Source organism: Augochlora pura, chromosome 3 (genome assembly GCF_028453695.1).
Source record: "Augochlora pura isolate Apur16 chromosome 3, APUR_v2.2.1, whole genome shotgun sequence".
Taxonomy (NCBI): domain Eukaryota; kingdom Metazoa; phylum Arthropoda; class Insecta; order Hymenoptera; family Halictidae; genus Augochlora; species Augochlora pura.
In genome coordinates, this window is record NC_135774.1 from 1,635,713 (window position 1) to 1,659,873 (window position 24,161).

General features: G+C 45.3%; 5 protein-coding genes and 1 pseudogene across 9 annotated transcripts in view; 4 read left to right on the forward strand and 2 right to left on the reverse strand.

Annotated features, from left to right (window-relative positions):
- The first annotated feature begins 973 nt into the window (after nt 1-973).
- Nucleotides 974-3,235, forward strand: LOC144467948 (uncharacterized; annotated as a pseudogene).
- Nucleotides 3,236-3,305: 70 nt separating this feature from the next.
- Nucleotides 3,306-6,480, forward strand: LOC144467597 (putative gamma-glutamylcyclotransferase CG2811). 5 transcript variants are annotated; one of them, XM_078176470.1, is made up of 5 exons: nt 3,306-3,444; nt 4,689-4,877; nt 5,292-5,441; nt 5,506-5,627; nt 5,705-6,480. In XM_078176470.1, exons 1-5 carry the CDS (start codon nt 3,316-3,318, stop codon nt 5,739-5,741), a joined length of 627 nt encoding a protein of 208 aa, XP_078032596.1. In that variant the 5' UTR covers nt 3,306-3,315; the 3' UTR covers nt 5,742-6,480. The 5 variants fall into 5 exon arrangements, with proteins under 5 accessions (XP_078032596.1, XP_078032595.1, XP_078032597.1 ...); XM_078176469.1 differs by having other exon boundaries at nt 5,506-6,480; XM_078176471.1 differs by lacking the exon at nt 3,306-3,444 and adding an exon at nt 3,970-4,350 and having other exon boundaries at nt 4,617-4,877; nt 5,506-6,480.
- A 690-nt stretch (nt 6,481-7,170) lies between these two features.
- LOC144467594 (protein CDV3 homolog) lies at nt 7,171-10,223 on the reverse strand. The gene is made up of 3 exons (XM_078176466.1): nt 9,915-10,223; nt 8,982-9,409; nt 7,171-8,902 (listed from the first exon to the last, which is right to left on the reverse strand). Exons 1-3 carry the CDS (start codon nt 10,089-10,091, stop codon nt 8,770-8,772), a joined length of 738 nt encoding a protein of 245 aa, XP_078032592.1. The 5' UTR covers nt 10,092-10,223; the 3' UTR covers nt 7,171-8,769.
- A 619-nt stretch (nt 10,224-10,842) lies between these two features.
- LOC144467592 (histidine protein methyltransferase 1 homolog) lies at nt 10,843-12,512 on the forward strand. The gene is made up of 6 exons (XM_078176462.1): nt 10,843-10,976; nt 11,159-11,401; nt 11,533-11,693; nt 11,768-12,003; nt 12,084-12,199; nt 12,325-12,512. Exons 1-6 carry the CDS (start codon nt 10,937-10,939, stop codon nt 12,369-12,371), a joined length of 843 nt encoding a protein of 280 aa, XP_078032588.1. The 5' UTR covers nt 10,843-10,936; the 3' UTR covers nt 12,372-12,512.
- A 24-nt stretch (nt 12,513-12,536) lies between these two features.
- Srprbeta (signal recognition particle receptor beta) lies at nt 12,537-13,738 on the reverse strand. The gene is made up of 4 exons (XM_078176467.1): nt 13,529-13,738; nt 13,210-13,376; nt 12,985-13,124; nt 12,537-12,912 (listed from the first exon to the last, which is right to left on the reverse strand). Exons 1-4 carry the CDS (start codon nt 13,620-13,622, stop codon nt 12,579-12,581), a joined length of 735 nt encoding a protein of 244 aa, XP_078032593.1. The 5' UTR covers nt 13,623-13,738; the 3' UTR covers nt 12,537-12,578.
- A 7,291-nt stretch (nt 13,739-21,029) lies between these two features.
- The window catches only part of LOC144479134 (uncharacterized), a 32,005-nt gene continuing 28,873 nt past the window's right edge, over nt 21,030-24,161 (forward strand). Inside the window, exon 1 of the mRNA XM_078197659.1 lies at nt 21,030-21,082. The gene's annotated coding sequence lies outside the window, so the exon portion shown is untranslated. The remainder of the gene's footprint in view (nt 21,083-24,161) is intronic.

A 24,161-nucleotide genomic window follows, 5' to 3' on the forward strand; every position in this document is an offset into this window, starting at 1 on the left:
ACCCTAGAACGACCCTACATTGTTGCTGGCGAGTCTACAACATTTTTAAATTGCCTGCAACCGTATAAATAAATGCTAAAACGCTGAGGTTTTCCTTATCCCCATTCTAAAAGTTAACACGTTCTAGGTTTAAATTATTAATATAATTGATGAATCGTACCAAGAGTAAAGTCCCCGAATGACTCCAAACGATTGCATAACGTCGCTTTTCACTTGTACGCAACGACCAATTAAATCGTTCGATTTTCCGGTTGTCATAACCTCCCGAGTTAGCAAACTTAATTTTCTCTCTCATTTAATAATGGATAAAAAGAGCAGATACAGCGCTTCCATCAGAGACAGGGTGCCTTCGGTAGTAGGTGAGTCATCGAATGAGGTAATTGCCGATACAGATAACGTCGTTGCGGTTTCTTGACAGCCGGCGACACCGCCAGGAACTCCAAAGAGAACTTCGCCTCCGAATTCTTAAAGTATTGCGAGGAGTACACCGTGGAACCGCTACCAAAACTCGTGGTTAGTGATCACGCTCGATACTTCCCGTTGTATTTGTTAATTGATAACGAGAAATCGTTAGGTGAAAGGAACGGTGGATGTCCGATTAATCAGGGCGTCGTCTCAGCAAAGGTGAAAAAATGTCTGCACAGCGAGAGAGATAATCGTGAGAGTAAATATTAAATTTTCTAGCACCGACGATGTTACGCCGTCGGCCATTTTTCACCTGACTTACGAAGGTAAAAAGCAGGACGCTCCGAACAAGATTGAAAGCAGAGATGAGTATTTTTATTACATTGTAAAATTTAATTTGATGACTTATACAACGGATAATAGGTCTTAACAATTTTTTAAATATCAGTAAATTCGATGAAGATTATTCGAACCTAATCTTACTCCAATGTCTTCACGGACTCGTTCGTTTGTTTCACCGGCACGTTGCGAAGTGTCGATTTGCATCCTGGATGCATTGAACTCGGCGATGCAGAAGTACAACACCATCACGGTTCTCAAGTAATCCAACGACGTCCCGCTCCCCCTTTAGCGAGAGAAAGAGAGGAGAGAGAGAGAGAGAGAGTCGAATTAATTGTCTCGTCCATTCCACAGGCTGCCGGACAGTCGCATAAACGCGTTCGGCGTGATGCAGATCGCGGAGATGATGACGAGCATCGGATGCCTTCGGGACCTGGATCTCGACATGAATCCGAACGCGCAGGAGAATTTTCACTTGCTCTGTCAGCCAGCTGGCAAGTAAGTTCCCTGAGAATTTATCGAATCTTTCGCGAACCCTTTTAATGGAAACTGTGTTATCCAGTCTGCTGTTCCTGACCCTGAGACATTGCAAAATATCCGACGAGGGCGCGAAGAAGATCGCGAACGAACTGCAGTACCGTGACCCGCCGAACGATCCGAAATTAATTGGCCTGAGCTTGTCGAACAACCGTGTCACGTGCGAAGGCGCAGCTCACTTGGGCTCCATGCTTCGTACCAACAGGTAAATCGAGTCGATCCTCTGCTTTTACTCTCAGAGATACGCTTAATGTTTCTCTGCGAAGCTACGAGTACGTATGTATATTAACCCTTTTAGTGCCGGAGGGCCGATATATCGGCCCGCGATGCAGTGGCGAAAAGTGCCTATACTTATACCTTTGTTATTTATGTAATTTCCAATGAATTTAGAAAAATTGGCATCGCTGTGTCATTCTCGATTTCGTCCTTAATACACTGCTTTTTGTATTATGTAAATATTGCTTTTCGTTTGATTTTTATGAGCCTTTTCCCAAACCCTAGTACAACCGTAAAATTTGGCTTTTCGGTCCGGCATTAAGAGGGTTAAATATATATATATTAAATGCGTTATCGCGCTATCGCGACCCAGTTCGTTGCATTTCCTCCGCGTCCAGCGAGCTGCGCGTGTTATTTGAAAAATCCACGATATCCGCAGATCATTGAAGAGCCTGAGCCTGCTGGGGAACAGAATGTGCGACGACGGTGCGTGGGCGATAATCAAGGAACTTAAGATGTACGTAGAATGACCCCTTGGCGAAGTCTCCACCGCGCCTAATATGGATTTATCGCGTTAGAACGACGCTGGAGCACGAGGAAATCATGGATCTTCGCCGCAAGAGGTTCGAGGAACTGGCTACGTCCGCCGACGATTTGGTATCCAAGGAATCTAACGAATCGACGGAGGAGAAGGGGAGAAAGAACAATAAATCGCGATCGGTTCGGAGCTTTTCCAGGCGATCCAAAATATGTACGATCGATGCGCGAGCGTGCGCGTAAGTCGACGCGTTTCATTCGAACGAGATTATTTCCAGCCGTCACGGACGTGTCGATCAAAGCTCTGAGAACAGGAAGCGTCGACCATGATCTAATATCCACGCGGGTAATTAAAATCGTTGAACAATTCCTGTCGCGTTCGGACTAGTCAGCGGTCGTTAAATGATGAAAGATTGGATTTTTAGAGAAAGAAAGTGGCCGAGGATTACGAGAAGCATCATCCGTTTAAAACCGAAAGCTTCCCGATCAACGGCGTGCTAGCCTCGACCGGAAACCTGTGCTTACAATACTTGGACCTGAGCTGTAATTACCGTCTATCTCGCCCCCGGGTTTCGCAAGACATTAACAGGCCCCGATTTCTACATAGATAATCACCTGACTAAGTACACTCTGAGAGATCTGATAAGCTGCCTGTACTATCAAAACTTCTTGCTAGCCGGAGATACGAGCGCGGGCCTCCTGCACGTCCTCTTGGAGGTAAACCAGCGCACGATTCTCAAACGGAATTGTCTTCGGCACTGTTAATCGCAGGGAGGCGGTTTCGAAACCGAGGATGAAATCAATTGGACCACGTTCGAGGAACTTTTGAGCATCAGGAGGAGCAATGCCGCGTCGTCGAGCGACGCGTTCCAAGATTTCGTGTCACCGGAGAGTAAAATCTTGCGCGAGAAGATCAGAGTAACTTTTCCGGTCTTCTTAACCAAAATTCTAAATCATTTTCACGTTTTATTTAAACGATTCTCTGCTTTCGGTAGGCCTCTGATAATGCCGCAGATAATTCGAGCAATAACTTTGCCGCATGATGCGACAGCCTCGACGAGCGACGAACACCAGATTTCAGTAGTCTTTGACCGAGATCGGGGCGTATCGAGAGCGGACAAAAGAGCGTCAAGTACAAAAAAAAAACTGAAATTATCGGATCATGTCGCGAAAGCTCTTATCGTGTGAACCCTTGACCTCCAACCCGATCACGGAGCCAGGCCTGTACGCGTCGGACGGTTCGCGAAAACGTCAGTCGGCCGGCGTCGCAAAATTGCAACGATGCTGTTGCACATCGCAGCCGCGGTGATGCTGACCAACATCGCGTTGCTGCAGATCTATTCGTTGCATGACCTACCGCACATACCGGATTTACCGAAACCGATGGAAATTCGATCCTTGCCGGACGAGGTAAAAAGCTCTTCGATTCATCTCGATTTAATCCTTCTCGTTCGCGTCGCGCGATCATTGCGGAAGAATTCTCTTTGTTGCGTCGAAATTTTTCGAAACGTTCTGCAAAAGTTAACGAAAATACTTCGTAGTCGAAGACTAGTTTACAAGTTTCGCGTTTAGAATTCGAGCGAAGAAAAATCGCAAAGATTCTCGTCTGCATTTTTTTCGTTTTAATTTCGCTGCATTTTTCTGCATAAGCGAGCTCTGTTGCAGCAGTGAGGCGACCCGTATAAAGTGAGCAGTTATTTTCGACCCTGTTGTACTATATATAATCATTCGCGAACATTGTTGAAATGTATGCATAAGCGTGGGACGATTAAAGGCCAATCAACGTTTATAAATTTGGTGCAAACCGCGCGAGAAAATTGCGCGGAACGATTGAGTAGATTCCGTCGTAATTAGTATGTTATTCGCGTGAAACGAATACCGGAAACGCCGCCGAGATTGATGACGAAATCGGTGTCCGGCGTAGAATTGTACGTGCATGACCTCTAGTTTCATTGATCCAGTATAGAAAGCGAAACACCGTCAGGCGTGGCTGCGAAATTCACTTTCGGTCGTCTCTGGTCGCAAGCAACGATCAAGTTTCACTAGTTTTACCACGTCGTTCGAGTCGTTGGCATTTCGTAGTGTATCGTAATACAGTGAAAACAGTTAATCGTCGTTGTAATCGTAAACCGCAGGCGATCTACGATTTATAACCAAGCAAGAATTTACGAGAAAGGAATAAGCCGGTGGCGTCATCTTCTAACGAGTGCCGGAAGTTTCTGCGAGACTGTCGCCATCTTACCACAATCGGCGGAAACCGGACAAAGTTGATTAATTAAAAACTGTAGCAACGTTAAAATGCAATCAACGGACGAGGTATAAAAATAGACCAATTAGCTATCAGCCAATGTAGATTTTTGTCACACGTTCGTGGAGCTGTATAGAGCCAAATATCTCTCCATCGGTCATTCATTCCTGGCGTTCTCTATCTCACCAACTGCGATCAAGTTCCGTTCGACTGTAGTTCGTTGATTTAAAGGGCTTAAAAACGTTGATATTTCAGATCGTGTGACATCAAATTCCATATTGTTCCAATAGTCGACGTTATCATACATTTGTGTCACGTTTGTGGTCCATTTCAGAACAGTTCGTAAACGTCTCGTTAATTAACAGGGACCAGCAACGATTTAAACATGTACGAAAATCTGTTCAAGAACCCACTGTACCGTGTGTTCGTCTACGGAACACTAAAACGCGGCGAGCCTAATCATAGTCTGATCTCGGATGCTGCGTGTGGGTACTCGAAATTCCTCGGACTCGGACGAACCTCGGTTCCTTATCCTTTAATTATTGCAACCAGATATAATATACCGTTTTTGTTGAAGAAACCTGGAGTTGGTCACGTGAGTATTACTCGATTGATAAAAAAAAAAAAAAAAACAGTAGGGTCACTATCAATTTCACTAGGGCTTCGAAAGATGGTATCATTGTCGCCTCAGTGGCGCAGGTATCGAATAGTTTGACTGATTAGCGCCAAAGTTTCGACTATGCAAAACTGTTTGAGAAACTAATCACGATGGATTACAGAATTTTATTTGCATTTGTTGCGTACTAATTGATCCGTAGTCTAAATCAAATTCTCATTCGCTTCGAACTTGCATGAACTTCAGCGGACCACTAATAAACAGCCTTCGTTTGTACTTGAACTAAATCACCCGTTTGCGGATTATAATTTGATCAATGTTAGCGTTCACGTCGACGAATGCTTTTTCCGGATCGTGCATTATTGTAATTTACAATCGTTTACGGTTGAACAGCATGTGATCGGCGAAGTGTACGACGTGGATACGAAAATGTTATCCAAATTGGATGAACTGGAGGAACATCCAGGGTTCTATGAACGATCAATGGCAGACGTTATACTGGCTCCAGAATGGAAGCTGAAGGGAACCGATAAATTCGACGAGGTATAAGTTTCGTTTGAAACGGTTGTTTGGCCAGCAACATAGAATGTGTTTTTTTTCTTCTCAGGTGGGATCGATGATGAAAGTTTGGATCTACTTTTTGCCAAAGTTTAGAGAGTCTTTGCTGGAGTCGCCGATGTACAGCACGTACAGCAATGAGGGGAGCCACGGTTTGAAATACTGCGAAACGTACGTTCGCGATTCCATGTACAATCACCGGCGCGAGGTGCAGTGATAAGTGCTTCACAACCTTGCTTTCTTTCCAGCGAGGAGAGCACGATAAGGCCCGAAGATCTGCTTTGAACGAACCTTCTTACGCAGACTCTTTCACTGTCTCTTCATCGTGCGAACGCTCACTTCAATGTTCCGTCTTCTTACTCGTGGTAGTCAATAAAACGTCTTACTTTATATAATAATAATAATATCGATAATAATACCACTAGAATTCAATTCTTAATCTAGTTGCCGCATTGTTTTCTTACATTTCACGTAAAATATTTTGAAAATCGCGCGGATCAATAGTAATCACTCGATACCGGGACCATTGAAGGCGACGTCGCACACGTGATCTAAAAGGCGTTATGCAGGGGGTGTACGTCGATATAACAGGTTAAAAATTACCCTCGTATATTATGTACATTCTCGGGACACGAAAAATATAATCTTGTAATAGTAATCTCTCGATACAAGTGTTGCGTACAATGAGAAAGCATCGAACCGCATGTGTGTGCCACAGTTACTTGCAAAAAATGTTTATTAATCGATTCTCAAAATCAAAATCTTGAACATCGTGTGTCGTTCGGAGATGTTACCAAAATGAAACAAAGACGAATGTTACCAGAACATTTCCCTCTGTGATTGTTTCTTTAATCGCTTAACTTCTATCATTTTTTATAAGTAAGCAGGTTTCGTATTACCTGCTTTCTCTCTCTCTCTTTTTTATCTCTTTCGTGCGCGCTCGCTCGCTCTCTCTCTCCTTTTCATCCTCTCATATCTCATTTTCTCTCGATTAACAGTCGTAATAAAAATGATTTTATTTCAACTATTCTGTAACAAAAAGGCAGACGAAGTCCAAACGTCGTTCACGGGGGTGTGCGCGCCGCCACGTGACTTCGTTTCTCCCCCTCGAATTCGATTACTATTTAGGATCGATCAGGACCTCGCCGTCCGAGGAGAACGCCCCTTTCTCCGAAGAAAATATTCCTCGCCGCCTCGAGGGGATCGCCGCGCGATCAATCGAGAAATTACAAGCCGGTGGCTCCTGATTCCGATGGAGGTCAGTCAATCAATTCGTTCATTCGGAAGGAAAACAGTATATAAAAGTTCTACGGGTGTTCTCTATTCGCTCTACGCCTAAGTAACAATCATCGAGACCCGTATCTCATTCGATCCTCTTCTATATCGATCATACACGTGTTTACCGCGTATATTTACATAGCAGATTTTTACAAGCGAACAAATATCAGTTGGGAGTGGCTTATTCGATGATAATGAACGAAGTAATTGGCCAACCGAACGGCACTAGCTTTCTCGTCGCGAAATAATTTACTGTGGAAATGCCCGTAAAACGTTCCCTTTAATTCTAACAAACAGAACGACGACCACTCGCGTTTCTCTCACTTCTCTCCCACGTACTCCTGCTGCTTCACAGAATTAGCCGCGAGATCATCGACACGCGTATCGTAGCTTGTTCACGAGAAATTAAAATGCTTTTTAAGGCAGTACGTGTAAGTTGTCCTAGGAAATTTATTATAAATAATCACATATTTTTCTTTCTCTTTCTTTATATCGTTCACTATACAAGGCTCCGTTTGTTCCTCAACCTCGCTTTTGTGTTAATATGGCTCGTGTTTCACTCTGCTTTCTCGATCAATCGTTCTTTCTTTCTCTCTCTCTTTCGTTCTCATACTCTCTCTCCCTTTCAAACATTTCATTTATCTTCATTTTTATTTTCAAAAATAACAGCGCTAGCACCCCAAGTCCCTGATTACACACAGGAGAACCCCCTCATCTTTAAATCTCTGTCGCTACATTTTTCCTCCTCTCGCGAAAGAAATTCCTAAATTAACAAAAATAATTAAACAAGCGTCAACAAAAGCGTACACTCATTTTTCCTCTTGTGTGTTGTGTTGTATTGTATTTTTTCGATACGCGCGTGTTTTTTCCCTTCCTCTCTCTCTCTCTTTCATTTTCTAGCTTACTTCCTGTTTGTATACCACTTCCGATTTTTCAGCTTTCGTACGTTTTCTTGATATTTATATATGTCTTCATGTACATATATATATAATGTATGCACACATATAAATACATGTCATACATACATATATACATAGATATTTTACGCACTTATATTTCTTTCATATATTCCTTTCAACCAATGTTATATCAGCTTACTCATTTGTTTTCTCGTGTCGTGTGTTTTTTCGCGCCGTTCCAAAGCCCAGCCCCGGAGTTCAATTATTTGTCAGTTATAACATATACAAACACACATGTATATATATATATTTATACATATATGCACCGCCATTTTATATGTTTGTTTCTCCTTTTGTATGTTCGTTGACACGGTAAATTCGAGAGCGGAACAATTACTTTGAATAAACGAGACGGCTCACGGCGAATCGAGCCCGATTTTCGTTAAGGTGTCGATTCGCCGATCGATCAATAGATTTGACTAAAACGAGTTCCCCTCGCGGAATACAAATATATTTCCGGTACATATTATCTCTTCCTAGTAGTTGTCACATTATCTGAGTATCCTGGTGGTGCCCTAATCCCTATTTTCGTGGTGTTTACGAAGGCAAATCGAACGTGGTCAGTAAAGCGTTACACGCGGCAAAAATAAAAAACAGCACCGCACGCGGAAACAGTGCGATCGTCGCGCGAACTCTTCTCCAACCAGCGTGCCTACCTCGACACAGGATTCGTCCTAGCGAACCCCCGATCTCATCTACGTTATCTCGTTCGCTTACGGTCTATGTCGATTAAAAAAATTAAATAGAAAACTGGTGCTAAACATTTGAGCATGTCTCTCTCTCGTACGAAAATAAAGCGTCGCGAGCACGTTTGTGCTTTACCGGTGGTTTGAAGAGGTCGCGTCCGAACTCTGTCGAGCCCGATACTAAAACCCACGTCGAGCGAAACTGATTATCAGCCTGGGCATATCGAAACTAGGGCATGTACGTGATATCTTGATGCGTAATTATGATACACGTTCGTTGCAGTCTATCCTAGAAAAGATACTTTATAGCGCAGCTGGGCCACGAAACGGTGAGAGGCGATGACGCAATATTGATTGTTTGTCGTTTGATTGAGTCAGCGGAGATGCCTTTCAGCTTTGATCTTGCGAGAGGGCACCGTATTTGTTGCCCAGCGTGAGTTTCGGCGCTTGTGTCTGCTCCGGCACGTACAATCTACTTCCTCCTTTGTTACGGACTTCTTCGAACACGCCTTCGTCTCGTTTCCTAAAAGAATGGGTCAATTCTATCGTAGTCCCGCACTTCTACGAGAAATATTCCTAGATTGGGTAATAGTTTCCCTTACCGTCTGCCCCATGGTCCATTCGGTTCGTTGCTCTGTTGCTGCTTTGAATTCAAAGTCGGGAAGTACTCCTCGCTGTGTATATCCGGTGCAATGTTCTTTCCTCGTGGTCTAGGACTAGCTGTTACAGTTTGAACATTTCTTAAGTGTGGAGGCTTATAACTACTTCCACCCGATAGAACAGGAGGTGGGGGTGGAGGAGCAACTGGTTCGACTACTTCCGGTTGAGGCTGGGGAGGAGCCTCCGGCTTCTTCCATGGACCCAAATGCTTGCCACCACCTTCCCCGGACTCTCCATCCGAGCTATTGTCCTCTGTGGCTTTTTCATCGTCAGTTTCCACATCCAAACATTCATTAACTGTTAAGTTTCCTATTTTTAAACCGGTGTAATCCTTCTTTTCTTCTTCAAATTCCTTCCATTCATCTTCATCCTACAAAATAATAAGTATGTAGATATGCAGATATGCTACCTCCTCTGTTCACAACTATTTAACATTCTAAAGATATCTTGGCTTTTACAATGAGAACAATGCAATTTAATTGCATATTACAGCACGAGTTAAAAAACAAACTACATTTTTATCAAATAGGAAAATTCATCTAACTGAAAACCGTTTCCGTTAATAATTTTCGAACAGCTGCTGATGGTATGCGAGTTTTCTAGAGGAAATATTCGCTTTCGCGTTCCAACGCAATTACATAACGATTCGATCTTCGAACAGCGGAGGCAAAATCGGTCACATGAAATTCCCGTGCCTCTCTAAAACTAGTAGATAATTTCAGAAATCGTACGAATGACGTTTACGCGAACAAATATGGCAGCGGCCTATGGCACACACGGGTGAGCTGTTAGTTCTCGAGATACAAAGGCCGCATCGTTTCGGGGTAATAAAGATAATCGTGGCGAATTTATAGGAAAAGAAACGGGATATTCACCTCGGTCTGTTGAATCTCCTCCACCTCGGGATTCGATGGTTTGTCTTTCGGTCTCTGCTTTACCAAACGTTTCCCCGTCTCTTCCAATTTCTTCGCTATTTCCTCGGTGGTCGTAAACTTCTTTCCTTTCGCTTTTTTCCGGTCCTTCTTCGCGAAGAAATCGTCCAAGTCCGCCATACTGTGATGACTCTCGTTATTATTCTTCGAGAATGGCTTTTTTTTCACAGAGAGAACACGAGGAACAGAGCCTTAACGCAGAATGATCGGAACCACCGCTGCCGCTGTCCACATGGGCTTGTCTTGGCCGGAAGTCGTGGAACCACTCCGAAGTCAATGCAGCGTCTAAACGCGGCCCGACTTTTTCAAAGAAGTTATTTTTCAGCGGTGGACAGCCTCTGAAATACCTTCACCGAATAATTCAACCGTTTTAATTGCACATGCTTCTTCTATTTTAGGCAACATTGAGAAATTCCCCTTTAAACGAACGAAAATGTGGCGCTGTCTGTCTAGCAGAAGACCCGTACAAAAAATTTCAAGGGTTACCTAACCTAGAAATCGACTGCAGTTTAACGAAATTAATAAATCAAACATGTTATTGGAAAGATGCAATGGGTAGCTACTATCATTGCAATGACCCATAGAATAGGAATGTGGGCCACAAGACAATGGTAACATTAACACGTGCGACAAACGCGACGTATACAGAGGTTAATTGATCTATAAATCTATAATCCTCCCTCTTGCTCCAGATGGCGCCATTTGTCCTTTTTCGACACTTCCGCAATTGAAAATGGCGTTCAAACCTTTTTACCGACATCTCTAACATAAAGTAAGCATAAACGAGATATAGGGTAGGAATAGAGTATGTATTTCAAACATTTAAATGTTCGCGCCACATTGCACATTCCTAGCTTCAAACCATTGATTATAGAATAAACGTCTGTGATTCAAAATCGTCTCAGATTCTCCATTTTTCTCCATTTTTCTGTGACGCAAATATACGAACAAATATCGCAAACAAGATGTTTGAATTTGGATTTTCCAAAGACGATGTGGCGAAAGGTAATTTTGAACTCGTCCAATTTATTTAAATATTCAGCGATATTTTTTAAGGTTATATGTTCGCTACGTTGTTTAATGCGCATGTGCCGATTCAAGTAAAATTTTCGGTGTATCAAAATTCTCGTTTGATAAAAATGATTATTTGGAAAGACAAATATGTATACTCGGAATAATAATTTCAGAGGATGACGTCGCTGCAAAGGAATCAATTAATTGGATTCCCGCATCGAAGATTTGCGTCACAGAATCGGAAATCACAGTACAATTTAATCCTGATGACTATACAGAGAGTATAGTATTTCCGGGTTGCAAGTTAAAATTAATTCGATCTGAGAAAGCCCTGCATGACTTGAAAGAAGAAAACTGTATAAATATCGTAGAAGCAGAGTCACAACATTCTGATCTTGTCCCTGCCAAATACGAAGGTATATGGCAATTAAATAAAAATAATCATTATTTATCGTCGAACACGAATAGCTCCTAAATTTAATTAAATTTCAAACACTATTCTTTCAATTTAATTATTAAGAATTTAATGAGTAATTCGTGTATCAAGGTGGTTTAAAAATCTGGGAATGTAGTTACGATCTCGGACACTACGTTTTCGAAAACAATATAGAATTTCGGGACAAAACTGTGTTGGATTTGGGATGTGGTGCTGGTGTTATTGGCCTGATAGCTTTTTTGAGAAATTCAGTCGTACATTTTCAAGACTATGTTCGTTTCTCTTATACGTATAATTTTCTAAAAAAGTTCCCAAAATCTTTGGTCTATGTGGATTATTATTTTAGAACGTGGAGGTAATCAAATCTGTGACAATTCCAAATGTTCTTCTGAATTCCGAAGATCGGGAAGATGCTCTACGTAAATGTGAATTTTTTTGCGGAGACTGGGAATCATTCACGAAAATAATCGAGTCTGATACGAAATACGATCTGATTTTTACGAGCGAAACAATTTACAATCCTGACAATCACAGGAAATTGTATAATGTTTTTAAAGAGAAGCTGAAACAAGATGGCATCGGGCAAGTATAATTGCCGAACTTGAAATTAATTTATAATCTACTTTGGCTAGATATTTAAATTAATTCTCGCTACTACTTAGATTCATTGCCGCTAAAAGTTTCTATTTTGGGGTTGGCGGAGGAATGAGACAATTTCAAAGTCTCATAGAGGAAGATAACGTTTTCAATGTCGAAATAGTATGGACAAATCAACAGGGTAACAATTGTCCATTAAATCTTACTTTATCCGCTATAAATTACAATCTTTTCATTCGGATTAATTTGCAGTAAAAGACTAATCGATTTTACTTACTAAAAAACAATTGTATGTATTTATTTCAGGGCTGCAAAGAGAAATTCTGAAAATTTCGTGGAAAGAACGTTCTTGAATTTAACCGGCATCTATCTGTTTTTATAGATAAGCAATTATAATTTTTATTTTTGTACTGATAATTCAAGAAATCAAACTGCTCTTTTATTAATTGTTCCAACACTCTCAATAAAACTATACACTTTCAAATATTAAAGGAGAACAGTCAATCAATGAATCTAACTTATCAAATTAAAAACAAATAATTTATTTCAAGTAGAAATTTTTATATAATTTTTTTTAGCCAAACATTTAATTGCTCAATGTCGGCCGAGTTATCTGAACCTTTATTAAATGCATAGCATTCTGCGAAATCTATGTGTGCATCCAGCTGGGCAAATTCAAATTCTTTCCCTTCTTTTCCAAGAAAAACATTCTTGGATGACGCATCTGTAGCTTCTAACTGGCTTGTTTTTGTCATACGCAATAAATTCAGTTCTCTCTCCAATAATGTTTTTATGACAGAGGAACCTTTTGCCATAGTTTGGTCCTGTTTATTGCACAATATAAGTACAGATTTATTTTGCATAGACGGTTCAGACAGTATATTATACAAGTACCTGAAAATGATTAAATTCTTTAATTGTTTCTACTAAGAGACGTACAATGTCCTACTACCTGTGTCTACTTACTCTGCTACATCACGGATATCCTTTTGGAATGTTACCGAATCAATGACATAGACAACACCTTTTGCAGATGATTTGAAATTGTGAAAGAATTTATAGCGTAAACGTTCATGTCCAGGGATATCGACAAGTTTCAGGGTACGCTAAATACACAAATGGCAATATAGGATCATGATGCTAATATATAGATGCTGTAGTCTTCGTATACATGAAGTTATATGTACTTACATTATTAATTACAAGGTCAACCGTATTTTCTTTTGCAGATGTGTAAGTTTTAACAAAATTTGCACACGCTAAACGCGCAAATATTAGTGTTTTACCAGCATCACTGAGACCGGTTAAAAGGATTCTATTTCCTATAGACTTCCTTCTTTGCCATATGACAAACAATACTGAGCAGAGGAACAAAGTAGGGTATTATACAGATTATGGTACCTCTTTATTGCATATACTATGATCATAAATATTTATATTGCATTGATATGTTTACAAGTTATGTGCAACAGACTGATATAATTATAACCCACAAAACTGCATACATTACCTATAGTTAAGATAATCACCAGTACAGCAACCAATATGCCCACAAGTTCGGAATCCACATTGTCACCCGTTAACGGCTTCACGTATTTCTCCATTGTTCCAGAATTACGAATTATCTCTTGAACATACTCCAATTTATAATAAACCACAACAATTGGGTACACGCTACCTAGTCAACGTGTTGGCAGATATAGTTCACTACCTGACTGTCCTATTTAGACAGATGGCGCGACAATATTTTCGATTTTTAGTGACGCCGGTATTTTAGAACATACATACCTCGTTTATTACATATACCCCATTCGTACTCTTTTGCGAAATTAGTTCGCCCCCTCTGCCACCAGGTGGGCACAGTGGTACCATTTTGAAGTTCGCAACAGCATCAATAACAAAGTGACTATGTTCCAAGAAGGAAGAGCCAAGGATCAAAAAGTGGCGAGGAATTTTGCAGTTCGTTCCTTGACAAACAACATCACGCAGTAATTATTTCTATCGTGTAAAACACGATAACATCGCCGAGCGATATTGATACGATATTAAACATTACCGAAATCAATTTATTTCAACCAGGAAGTGTCCACCAGCAATCAGTCGGTACACAGCTAGAGGGTGTATGGCTTTTGGAAATTCGAAGCCCGTTTACAGATGGTACCATGCGATCCGGGATCCTGCTTTCATGTACGTCTCAATTATCGTTATGTAAATTGACTCAGTTTTGTGATGTGTGTTCTGTACGGGATGAGCATGAGCCTTCGGGGTTCATGGTTGCGTGCGCAGAAGACGCGTCAGAGATCTCTTGATCTCCGTCGGGGACGGTTCGATAACGGAATCTCTCCGATCGGGGGATGCAAAACAAAACGTTAGAATCAATTTCAACAAACGGCGGTCGTAGGAGCCGAGATTGTTTTAAACAAACGAAAGGGAGCAAAGTTTAATGAGCTATTTAGGTTGTCACGCTCGTTCGTCGTGTGGCACCATTTTCCGTGTGCGGCGATCAAGGGGCAACGCGTGCGCCGGATTATAGCGAATGCTCCTGCCGCATCTGTCATACACAACGCGTTATTATTCCATTTCTATACGTGTCTTGCCATTTCTCCCTTTTCCCATCGCCGGGATCATGCCCCATCGATCCGAATTGCCGTGTAATCTCGCAATCGGATTATCCTCGGGAACCGCAAACGAAATCGAATCGTCGTCACCGCGTCCGCCCAATGGACCTCCTTGATGCGGATCGAATGAAGACGACAGAAACAAAACTCGCGGAATGATTCATTACCAGGATCCCAGATGAACGCCTAACGAAGTTTCCGGCAACGTTGGTTTCTACGGCAACGAACCATCAAAGCAAGTGTAAAGAAATAAAATAAAGTATACCATTAATGTTAAAAAAGTTTTACCACTATTGCTATAGCAAATTTGGAATTCCCAGTTTCGGTTCCATCAATCGAATGACTTATATCGTAGGATTTTTTGCAGGTGGAAATATAGCAGCAGATTAATGGACGCAATGATTTATCAGGATGTGGTTACTGTTTGCGGATGATAATAATTTTGAACGCTGGTGTACCGGAGGGAGCCTGGTCCAGTCTTGATCCTCGAAAAGCCGCGGACTTGTCGCGCCGTAAGAAGTATACCACAACACGTTTTTTCCATTTTCATTTGTCGGAACGATAGAAAGAGGGACCGGGCGGCGGCGGCGGCAGCGGAGGGGCGAGCGAGGGAGGACGACGGGAGCATTGGGGGTGCAATTCATATTTGTCCGTAGGCAGCAGCGGAATTGCACCTTTAATCAAGATTTCTACCAATTTGCGAGCGCCGACGGCGCGAAGACAAAGCCTATTGTTGCCGTAACTGGTTGGGGCTTCAAGTGTTCCAACGCAACGGTGAGAGCCCGATGCGCGTACATACCGGGTGGGACCGGCGAATACTGCGATTGATCGGCCAGGAAGATGACCGTGAACGACGATCGTTGGATCGACGATCACTGGAAACTGACTTCCTTTAAGTCAACGTTAAGACCGCATCATTTAGAGATAACGAAGAGTCGAAGTAGTGTTATTATAATAGTAACAGCAATATAGTATAACAGTAATTTATAATATTAAGAATAATTAATAAGTGACTGTAAAAAGACGCTGATGCTTTGCTCGCCTGGTTCCGTGAATAAAAATAATATTGTTACAGCGCTAGTCGATCTTTGAGGACCATAACGACGTTAGCCCTTAAAGGATTAAAATTCGTACGTACGTAGCAGTGAAGCGTTGCGATTTTTATGGAACAGAGGTGCCATTTTTGTGGAGCACGGAGGGGAGAATACCGAGACGATCGAAGACGGAGTAACGTCGGCGCGAAAACGCGAAACCGTAGGGGGACAGATCGCACACCCGTTATCTCCAGAGCATACACGCGCCTTCGCCGGTCTCTGTCGGGCCGGGAGTTGAGACGAGTATTCTGGAGCGGAGGCTGACGCTCAGGGACTGCCTCGCTAGTCGCTTCGCATCCCAGAAGTCCCTACCCCACCGTTTGCTTCCGGCTAAGCCCGTTGCCACCGCGTCCCAAGCAACTTGAAGCCACTCGTACTTCTGTTTGTGTTTGCTAATTGTGAATTGTCTACTTCTTGCCGGTGGGCCGCGTGTACACGCCCGGCAAAAGCTGGAACGAGAAGAAAGGAGAGGAAAGAGGAGGAAAGGAGAGGAAAGAGGACGTGGAAGAAAAGGGAGCTAGAGGGAAGAGGGCAGCCTGGATTCGAGCAAGAGAGACTAGAGAGAAGAGAGAGAGAGAGAGAGAACGCGCTCGCGAACGTGCGCTACCACACAATCCCTCGTCAGTGTGGACGGGTGTACAGAGGCGTATAAGCCGCATGCGAACCAAGACCAAGTGAGCCAAGCCGCTATCGTCTACGGAATGCTCAGACCGAGGAAAAACCACCTCCTCCCCCACCCCCCAGGGCAACATCTCCGGTTCGCTATCTCCCCCCTCCCTTCCTTACACCCGTCAGACCGACGACTACTCCTCGCCTCCTCCCCCTACACCCGCCACCCCCCGCGCACCCTCTCGCCCTCGCCGCCCCTTTCACCCTTCCTCAGACACTCGAGTTTACCTCACTAGTCACTGCTTACATGAGTACTACCCACCAAGAGGCACCCGCGAGCAAGAGGGTACCAATTTTTAGTCATCCTACGCCCTCTCTCCGTCCCTCGAGGTAACGTGACGCTCTTCCCTTTGAAACGGCGAGTATTTTTCTGTACGGAGTGCTGCTTCCGTTTACAACGGCACACACGGAGTAATTGGAGACGCTGACTTTGCTTCCTTTCCATCCTTCGCCGATTCCGCGATTGATTTTCCAGACGTTTCATCGATCCTTTGCCGAATAAATTATATCTTTCCATAGCTCTATCAATATTTATGGAGATGGTGGCCTCCACGAAATTAACGCTACACCCATCGACTAACAAGAGACTAACAAGTGCTATCTTATAAGGATCATAGAGTACAGTAACAGCGTGTATCTGAATAAATAACTAAATGCAACAATTTTTAATTGAAGCGTCTGTCATTTGGGTTTAGCGTTAAAGGAGTCACATTGCTTGTTCGCCGAGCTAATCGATGAAACGTTTGACAATGTTTGTGAAATTGTATTAATACTAGTTTTTAGCAGATCAACAAGTGATTCTTCGGTAAAAGTTACAAGGAACAGTTTTGTGATTACAAAGAAGAGTTTTCAAGTTAATTCGTCGATATTAAGCACCGAGCAAGAATGAAAAACCGTGGTGGAATGGAACGCAAGGGTTGCAACAGGGATGAATTGTACCTCGTCGAAGTGTTGGATCTTGTCTTTGCCCGCGGCGTCGATTGCCGGTCATTTCGTTGGTTATCACGGGGGTGTCCGTGGCGTCTGTGTTTAGAAAAGAAGCGGACCGGTATAATTGGTCGGGCCGGGGCCGTTCGGTCGGCGATAATGAGTCCATTTCCGACATCCCCGTGGTCATATCGCCCCGTCGCGCAATAAAGCCGGCAGCATTGTAAGGAGAGCGTGTTGGCACACCCCTCCGTCGGATGCTGCCGGGGCCGCTGCTCGGTCGAAATACACGCCGTCTCTCCAGAGACGAGGGACATATTGTTTGGTTCAGTAATTCCTCGCGTTATTTCCCGTGTTTGCTTTTTATCATTGTAAACTGATATATTGTCCGGGGCAACTCCCCCGTCGGAGCCGCGTCCTGGAACGAGGACCGGACCCGGGATAGACGGCGCGCAGAAAACCAGCGGGCAACGAGTTTAACTTCGCCGGCGAGCGGAAAACGAGATTACTCGCCGACACTCCTCCGCGCCTCGTTCGACCGAGACGCAAATATACGTCGTCGCGCGCGCGCGGACGCGACGCGACGCGGCGCGACGCCGACGTCTGGCAAACAATAAAAGCGTGCGGGGCCCGCGAGGAATTGAAATTGATCGTCCGAAGAACCGCGCACCGTTGCACGCCATTTTTCACGAGGAATTTGCGGATTCGGGCTCGGCAGCTTTAGGCACCCCAAATTAATTCGCGTCCTGGCGGGCGTCGTTTATCCTCGCTCGCCGATGGTCGGCCGAATATCGTAACGCGAGAGACGCTCTCATCGGTGGTCGAGCATTTTTTGCGCGAACAAAACGTTGTTTCGCTCGCCGGCAGCGCCCGGTGGCTTCCGACGCGTCCGAAAGTTCCAGCCGGCTTTCGGCGAGCCTCGTCTCCCGTCAATCCGCCGAAGCTAGAAAAATATTTCGACGGGCAAAAACGTGTCCGAATTGAAAATTTCCCTTTGTTCGTCGAGTGCATGCGTATGACACTGCGTCGCACCCGTTCGTCACATGACACGGCACGTGTGCCAACGCCAAACCCGTCGCGAGGCAAACAATGAATTAAGCTTTATTTCCATGCCACTCCGGGCCGGGCTTCAATATAAGATTCGCAAATAAACGCCCGCATCCCTTTAAGAAGTTAATCCCTTCTTCGAGCCTGGCTGGAATAAAGACTACGACCGGGCCCCCCTACGACCGACTCCAATTTACAAAAGCAATCGTAAGTTGGCGCGAATAGCATGTCGTAATAATCGTCCCTAATTTCCTGTGAAGTTCATCATTCTCGTAGCCTAAATGCGTACGGCTGCTGTGCGGCGATCGTTTAATAACGATAAGTCGACCGTGGTCGATTTAAGAAAGCGACGGTAAAAATGCAGAGAAATTCGTCCACGTTTCCCCTACGATATAAAACAATCTCCGTGACAATACGACAACTGATGTCGGGAAATGTACACGAACCACCCCCGGAGTTGCAGGGGTGCGCGGCCACCGTTTGCCCGTTGAACCGTCGGAAGAAGCAACAATATCGGCGGAGATTTGCAGAAGAAAAAAAAAACGATGTGTTTCGCCTAATCGCCCCTAAGTCCCCGCGACCGCCGGGGGTAGCAAAGAAATGCGTCGACGTTCAGCCGCGAGCCCGGTAATTCGTTAATCACCGTAGACGCGGCACGAGGGTAGGAAACAGGCGCGTAATCTAAGAAAAGGCGTCGGAGCATTGGCGTCGGTGGAAAGTGGTTTGTAAGTGAATGAAAGTGGATGCAAAGGTGGAGGTGTGGTTGCTACGGGGTCGTCAGCCTAGCAAAGCTAGCATGATCCGCCACGGAAGACAGAGGTCTGTCTGTCTTTATCAGCCAGCCAGGTAGAGCCCTCGAAGCCAGGCAACGGTGTCTCTGCCGCCACCCCTTGGACGATGCCTGGGGGGGTTGCCGAGGACGCCCACGATTGGCGTGGCCGGGTGGCGCACCGGGGGAGGACATCCCGCGCCCCTATTGGCTCCGGCCGAATCCATGCTCGGCATTCATTCGCTGCCTCATTCGTCGACCCCTTGATCCCGTCTCCCCCTCCTCTCTCTCTCTCTCTCGCCTGTCGCCCCTCGTCTCTCTCCCTCCCGTTCCGCTAACCCCCGCCGGCGGACCGATGCAACTCACCCCCTGCGCTCGCCGCGGGAATCTTTTCAATGCACTTCACCGCCAGCTTTCACCTTTTGCCGGATATTTCTAAGCAAATATTTTTTTAATAAGCGACCGCCAGCCGTTGACGCCATTCCGCGGGGGGGGGCGAGCGTTTTTTCCCACCCCCGAGAGTCGTCTAATCGGACAAGACGAAACCCGTGAAAAATTCTACGTGCCCGAGATCGACGAGCAGCACTCGAGACTCGAGAATTCGATCTCCGATGGCTTTTGTGCAAAGTTTTCGGAATATTAGCAATTCGAAAATATTGTACCCGCGTGCTCTGGAATTTTTTCGGTTTCGTATTTCGCACGGTTTGGAAAATTGCGCCGAGTCGTTCGGACGAAAGCGGCTAGCGCGAGGTCGCGTTCCGGGGGGGTTGGGGTTGGGGCAGCGCCTGGCGAATCGAAGTGCCAAGTGTTTCCAAATTAACCGGATGGCGACCGTGGCGACGTACAAATGGCATCCGCGAGAGACGGATTTTCGACGACGTGCCGGTCCGACGGGGACGAGGTGGAGCCAGGGAAGAAAGGATCGATGAAAAGTGTCGAACAAGGAAGCCGGTGGCCGTTCGCCTGCACTTTTACCGTCGCCGTGTCGCCTCCGTCCCAATTGAATGAGAGAAAATAAAAGGGAGAGGAAAGGTGGCTTGCGCGGAGGAAAGACGAGCCGAGCCGACCGAGAACCGGGGAATAGGACGGAGGGACAGGGACGGAGCATTCCTTGGGGTGTTGCGGCCTATGATCGGGGCAACCGGGTGGGCGGGTTTTCAGATCGCTCACGGCCCCGCCCCCGGCACCGCCCCATTGGTGGTTCGCCGGCTACCTTCGGCCGGTCGGGCCTCCCTTCACCCTTCTGTCTGCAGCTGAGACCTTCGTCGGGTTTCGCCAGCAGCCACCGCGCACACACGTCAGCAAACGGCGCCTCCAACGGCCAACGGATCGTTCGCGATCTCCGTCGATCATCTGCCAACGGATCAACGGGACGGAACTCGCGAGAGATTTTTTTGGGGACCGGTCCACCAGGTGATCGTGTGTCCGGTGATGAGGTCGGCCGGTGAGCCGTCTCGCCGCTGAACGGCCAAACTGTGCTACGAAGTGTTTGTTCGCCCGGAGATAAAACGCGAGATCGGCGTCGGCTCGCGACGCCCACGGATTCCCGGAGGACAGTGATTCAAGGACATTCGTCGGACCCTTAGCAGGACCACCCGGACCCGAAGGTCTTCGACGTCGGATCCAGAGAAGAAGACAAGAGAGAGAGAGAGAGAGAGCCGATCTGCCGTCGACGCCGTCAACGTTACCTGTAGCGATGGCGCAACACCGGCAATCGAGGAACATCTGATCGCCTGTCCTTCTATGATGTCGAGCGACGACTGGAGGGACCCTCGGGAACCGGATGCCGACGTATCCTGATGTCCGTCGCCTTGTCGTCATGACATCAACCGTTTCCTGAACCTGTGACACACTATTTCTACCGAGGCAGAGTCGTTGTCGAACGAACTGTACCCGTCTAGGATTACGATGTGTGCCGTCATCGAATTCGCACCTGTTCTGTAAGTACCCAACTCTCGTTTGTTATACAGTCTACCGAGGTTTAGGTTACCTTGTTTGGATGTCGCGCAGCGATAGAATCATAGTTTCTCGCTTGCGAAGATTCTGTCGCCGCGCGACGTTCAATTAGGACCAAGATCGAGTGCCGATGGGTTCTAATTGGATAGCGGATATTTCGGCTGCGGTATTAAGTAGGGGAGGATTACGGGGCACGAACGACTTGGCACAATTAGCCAGATTTTACGAGTGGATGAAACGGAGGATCCGTTTCTCCGCGGGCTGCCAACTAAATGGATTAAAACGCCCGTCGCGTTCGAATGCCCTCGCGAGCCGCCGGTGCCGTGACATAAGCATCCCGCCCTCGAACAATCCTCTGAGAAAAGATCGCGGTGCTCGAATCCCTTGGAAAACAGCTACTCGCGCTTTTGACAGTCCGTAAAGCAGGAGGAAAATATCAGCGACGCGCTCGTACCAATTTAGAAACCGCGGCGACGATGGCATTCGACGCAAGAGAGGCCTCGAGCAATCTGCTTTGTAAATTCAAACTAACGCTAAGTTTACCAGATCATTTAATTTACCATTATCGAGATTGTAAAGATACACTTATGCGAAATTTCTTGGGACGAATATTATATTTATTAGATCTCTGCGAAGCAAATATTATCTGCACCAATTGCAAGAGATGGAAGCTAGGCAAAAGGTTAATTCGTACCGATTTAATTTAGCCTCATAAAATAGCCATAAAGTCATAAAATGGCCTCTTTTAGTGCTCTATAAATCTAGTATTAGGAAACATAGAGACCCAAGATCCAGTCTTTTCATTAACAATTAGACTGTACATTTCTACCTAGATCACAGTCTAGTTCCCAGTCGATGGTAGTAGATGTAAAAGATTCAGTTGCTGTCAGATCAGTAGCTGTCAAAGCGGCCCAACTGTGGCAGAAAACGAAAGACGACTCTGTTCCGACGGAGGCGCGACGGGGCCGGTTTCGCGTAGGCTATTTAATCGTCGTGGAAACGGTGGCGGTCGCGAGATCGGTGGCAAAGGGCGAGCAGGCGACGCGACGGTCGCCAATCAAAGACGATTTTTTGCCAAGTGCCATCGAGACGAGGCCGCGGCAACATGTATCGCTTAGCCCCGCCATGTGTAAAAGTAGTTCCGTTGTTGCCGCGGTGAAAACGTTCGTTTGTTGCCGAAGGGCCGCAGAAGTGCCACTGGAAATTAGCGAACAATTAGCTCGCCCGGTTTCTGTTTTCTAAACACGGTGCCCTTGCCTATCGACGGCCCATTATTTCGGAGCAGTCGTGCAACGCGCCGTATCAAACTGCCTATGAACCGACGCCGGTGCCTAAGTGGTCCGAAGTATCCGGAGCAGTATTTCGTACCGTTCTGCACAACGCACACACACACACACACATATATACACATATTCTCTCTCTCTCTCTCGCTCTCTCTTGAGATCGCGCCGACGAGGAACACGTTGCACACGGAGGGGCTGTAGAAGGGGTTCTTCTAGTGTTTCGTTGCGCTTAAAAGGAGGGGGTTCCGCCGGAGAGGGTTTCTCGCTGCAAGGCAGCTTTGGTGTTGCAGCCTCTTCAAACCTCGTGCAAACACTCGGGGACAGGGCGTTCGCCTGGTACGACGATTAATATCCCAATAAGGCCTCGTTCACAGGCCTCGCACGACCAAGCTGCTTCGTTCTTTATTCATTGTATCGCGGCTCCTCCCGCGGGATAAACTGCCCGATACCCGGCTCCCCCACCCCGACACTTCTTCTCTTCTTCCAGAACCTTCAGCTTCTCACGCGACAGCCCATTTCCTCACTCGGATACCGCCGGCTTTTACGCGGCAGGACGCGCGCTGCTATCTCAGACCTTTTTATTGCTTCTTGTTGCTCGGCGGTGGAGCCGGTCGTTTTTTTCGAATAAAAAACGAAAACGGGCGCGATAACGATTGAGCATATTGTTGCCCGGGATCGTAGGGGGCGCGATTGAAAATTGCCGGGAAATCTTCTGTATTTTCTAGTTGCGCGGGATGCTCAACGATCCTAGACTTTGATTAGTATTTATTCTTAAATGGTTGAGAGAAAATATGGCGTGAAGACAATCTAGTATATTGTTTTGTAAGGAGATAAAATTAATTTTAGATGGACCGTGGTCTTTAGTTATTTCTCATTGCTGAACTATTAATGGAAGAGCAGAGCGTAGGATAATGGATGCAACTTCGAATTGTCACGATATTTTCTGCTGTATTTATTCACGCAGGATGCGCGATTGTAGACCTAAATCATGACAAATTTTTGAAGATCTAATAAATAAAGCGATGGTAAAACAGCGCACTCTCGCATAAAGAATAGACAACGAAACGTCGAACATCCCGGTACAAACGGCGGAAAATTAAATTCGAAAAACCTCGCGAAATTGGTCCACGAGGAGGATCGATTTTTCGTGCCGCGATAAATCAGCGAAGTAGCAAGCTTCAACGAATTTCTCTCTATTGTTACTTTAATTGGGGACCGGAAAAGAGAACGAGCACGGAATAAAGAATAATCGTAGCGGACGGTTCCTCGGTCCTTCCTCTTGGTTAGGAAGCGAAATAAGAAACGTCCATTTATATCGTTACCGAAACAAGGAATGTCCATCTAGTTTATTAATGCTTCGATACTTTTCTTCTCGCTCACGGTACACAGAGGGTTGTTCCTGTCGTTATGCAAACTTAGCAGGAAGAAGTGCCACCATTTCCTCGCTTTGTTTCGCTGGAGGGCGGACCCCCGTCCCTGTTTTCAACCAGCACATCAAACATTTCTGGCTTTTGCAAACCTTCCGATATAGAAATGGACATTCTCCGTTCCTCCTTCTCGTTCACAGTTTTAGTATTTCAACGAGATACCAACTGCTGTCCATAAAAATGGGCATTCCTTTCTCTCGATCCTCGGTTTACCGTTTTACCATTTCATCATCTGTGATATCAATTTTTCTACCGCTTTACCGTTTTAGTGCTCTTTCGATTGCTTCCTATAATTATTTCTTTCGCTATTTCAGTACTTCATTGTTCAGCTCATTGCCCTTTTTTAAAACAGA